The 3746-nt window shown below is 33.8% G+C and overlaps 1 protein-coding gene across 1 annotated transcript in view; it reads left to right on the forward strand.

Annotated features, from left to right (window-relative positions):
* The window catches only part of LOC103606383 (follistatin-related protein 5-like), a gene marked incomplete at both ends in the record, with an annotated part of 71772 nt that extends 70218 nt beyond the window's left edge, over positions 1-1554 (forward strand). The window contains one exon of the mRNA XM_008590987.1: positions 1420-1554. Coding sequence (XP_008589209.1) covers positions 1420-1554 — 135 coding nt within the window. The remainder of the gene's footprint in view (positions 1-1419) is intronic.
* Between the last annotated feature and the right edge of the window lie 2192 nt (positions 1555-3746).

A 3746-nucleotide genomic window follows, 5' to 3' on the forward strand; every position in this document is an offset into this window, starting at 1 on the left:
GAAAAAAAAAAAAAAAAAAAAAAAAAAAAAAACAAGGCCTGCCACCCCCAGTTTTGTAGTAGTGATTCTCAACAAAAAATGGGAGGCCTGGGGTGTGCAGTAAAGACTGGTAGTTGAGAAAGAGGTTCAAGGAATTCAAATAATTATCCTTCCCCAAACATCCACTGCCTCTCTGTATCTTACTCACATCTCGAGAGCCACTGACTCCTAGGGATGCACTCAAACTCTTTTCTTATTGGTTTTCTACCATTCTTTTCTCTAACCTCAGCCATACCAATTATTTTGTCTTCTACCTGCCACAAAAAGAAAAGAGAAAAGAAATAAAAAAGAAAAGAACCTTAAACGAATGACCACAACACTGAGCTCTAGAGTCAGACAGAACAAGAGTCTGACCCTTACTTTTAGAGTTGAGTGACTTGCATGAGTTCATTCCTATGAATCTCAGATCCTTATAATACATAATAAATAATATATAACAAATAATACATTATTTGGAATAATTAAGAAATAATATATGTGAATGTACCTAGCATATTGCCAATATGTAGTAAAAGATTAATTATACCCCGATTTCCTCATTGGGAATTACAACTTTTTATTCAAGCATTAGCTTAAAATATTATCTCACCAAGATTTAAAATTTGGATTAATCACTCCTTTAATCCTTTGGTCCTATATTGACTATATCAATTTCTGTATTATAATATAGTTTATTTTAGGTATGTTCTGGCAAAAGATTGAAACTCTTGTATACAAATCATTTGCTGTTATCTTTCTGTCCTTCTTATCTAATAACTCCAGATATGTCATAAAAATTCAATAATAAGCTTGATGAATGGCAATAGTATACTTGCCTGATGTAGTGCATTTAATTTCTCTATGAAAATGTCTTTTCATATGTATTTTTCTGCAAACGAACCATACTGCTATTATTTAGATTTCTATAAAAGCTTAGGAAAAAGTGGATTCTGAATATTATAAATAAACATATAATAAAATTATAGTTATCAATATGAAATACATCATATGCAATGTAGGAAAAAGGAACCATACTGCTATTATTTAGATTTCTATAAAAGCTTAGGAAAAAGTGGATTCTGAATATTATAAACATATAATAAAATTATAGTTATCAATATGAAATACATCATATGCAATGTAGGAAAAAGGAAAGAGTATAACATAAAAAGTGGGTGCATTTGATATACAGTATTGGGCTGTCAATAATAGAATGACAGCACAGTTTACGAAGCACTAGAATGCTTCTGGAATAATTTGGCATGCTGCTAAGGTATGAAAGTAGGAAGGAAAACAGTTTCATTAGGACAAGCTAAGAAAACTGTTTGACTGTGTAACCGGAAAGCACTGTACCAAAACAGAAATTGTGGTTTACAAGTTGCATTTCCCTTCTGTTTTCAGCAAACGGCAGTGAGGTTCACATAAGCAACGTGCGCTATGAAGATACAGGAGCGTACACTTGCATCGCAAAGAATGAAGCAGGAGTGGATGAAGACATCTCTTCTCTTTTTGTGGAAGATTCTGCTAGAAAGACCCGTATGTATCAAACACATACACACACACACACTGTACTCAATTGTATAGGTTTTTAGAGCACACATACTCTTTAACAGCTTTTTTGTTTTTTCAAAAAGCAAAGACACCAGAAACCTCTGAAAGACACAAAGCATTAAAATAATTTTCATATGTAAGAAGAATAGGAATATTGAAATACTAAAAGTAGATTTAAAGATTAAAAAATGGTTGTAATATTTTTATTACAGCAGTATAATGATTTTATTTCTTTTGCAAGTGTATCTAAGATGTTTCAGGTCCTGCCTTCCCGTTTAATCATGCCAAAATTTAAATCCCTTGCAATATCCCTTTCCCAAATAATATTTGGGGAATTCAAGGCCCCTAAACATATTCAAGGTGTATCTTGTAGGTTGAATAAGTTAATATTTTTCTTTTTCCATCAGTTACATTGGAGTCTCTGGTCCAACAGCAGGCCTTCTCTGCAGCAGGCACTATAGTTACTGCTACCAGAAGACACTCACTGTCCCTGGCACCAACACTATGTTAGCTGTTCTTGGTTTAGTGCTAAAAATCCTTGGTCAACATGGTGCATACAATCTTACTGTCTCCTGAAGTTACAAGAAAAATGAGAAAAATATACTTTTTTTTTTTACTTTGGCAAAGGGATATGGATGGGATGGGGATATGAATGGGGTGGGAATGCTAAAGGTAGATTATTTTTTATTAGAGCTGAATTGCTTAAAACTCAAAGTACTATTGTAGCATTTATCAAGTGAACTCTCTCTAGGGAAACATACACATTTTCTCCCTCTGGTCCACACATGCCACGGTATGGTTATTTGGGGACACAGTCTGGATGTACTTGGAACGATTCCTCTTGCTCTCTTCTCTTCAGTATGATTTGTTATGCTCCTATTAATCTGAGTTTTGCGAAGGTCTGATATTTTAGGGCCCTTGAGTTTGGCAGGCCCATTTCTCTGAACCCAGTTTTTGAATGAGTTTAAAGCATTGTCCCTGGTGTCTTATTCCCTTTTAAGTCAGAGAGTCTATGTAGATATGAGTGAATCCAATGAAGAAAGAGGACCTGACCCAGGTCCCAACTACCAATATATCTTCACCTAGATTTTTTTCTGGCTGGCAAACCCACCATTACAGGCAAATATTTAAAAAGAAACTTAAGTAGAAAAAAAGAAAAGAAATCTGCATTTAATGACCTGGATAAGATCCACCATCATTTCTTTACTCTTCCTTTTATGTATTTCTGCCAAATACCAACTTGTGATTTATGTTCTGTTAAAAATGGAAATCATCAAGTCGAAGGTATACCTGTACCCCAATGTTCATTGCAGCACTCTTTACAATAGCCAAGAGTTGGAATCAGCCCAAATGTCCATCATCGGATGAGTGGATACGGAAAATGTGGTATATATACACAATGGAATATTACTCAGCTATAAAAACGAATGAAATACTGCCATTTGCAACAACATGGATGGACCTTGAGAGAATAATATTGAGTGAAACGAGTCAGGCAGAGAAAAAGAAATACCACATGTTCTCACTCATCGGAGGGAGCTAAAAAAACAATCAAATTAATTCAGGGAGGAGGGAGGGAGGTGTCGGTGATGGGCCATAATAATCAAATACATTGTATATTGACAAAATACAAATTTAATGAAAAAAAATTAATTTTAGGTGACCAGTATTGAAAACTAGGTGTTTTTTTTTTGTCCTTTATGCTGTTGTTTATGAAACAGATTTTCATTTCAACTCTGTATTCTGACTTTCTTTTAATGTTTGTCTTGTATTTTTCAATATATTTTTCTAGTTACAACAGTAAAATGACATAGTTTCTTTAATTAATGAATCATAATACCTTTCAGGAAGATTTTAGAGGAAGATTTAATATAATTTTATTCATACATTTAGTCATGTATGAATGTGTTTGCTTAATTATAAACTGTTTCTAAAATAACTTTATCTTACTTTTCTTGTTAACTCTTGCAGGTGAAAATAATACATTGTAAATATTTTTTTGAGCTTGTATGTTAGCAGCACACTAAATCAGAAGTAATATTTTTCTGAGATATACCAGTGCAGACCTTACTATATTTATGGACCTTTCAAACTATCTTATACAACAGAAACAATACAAGTGAAAGATCTGGAGGGTGGAGGGTGGCGGGTGGAGGGTGGAGGGTGGAGGGTGGAGG

The sequence above is a fragment of the Galeopterus variegatus genome, unplaced genomic scaffold (genome assembly GCF_000696425.1).
Source record: "Galeopterus variegatus unplaced genomic scaffold, G_variegatus-3.0.2 Scaffold6541, whole genome shotgun sequence".
Classification (NCBI taxonomy): domain Eukaryota; kingdom Metazoa; phylum Chordata; class Mammalia; order Dermoptera; family Cynocephalidae; genus Galeopterus; species Galeopterus variegatus.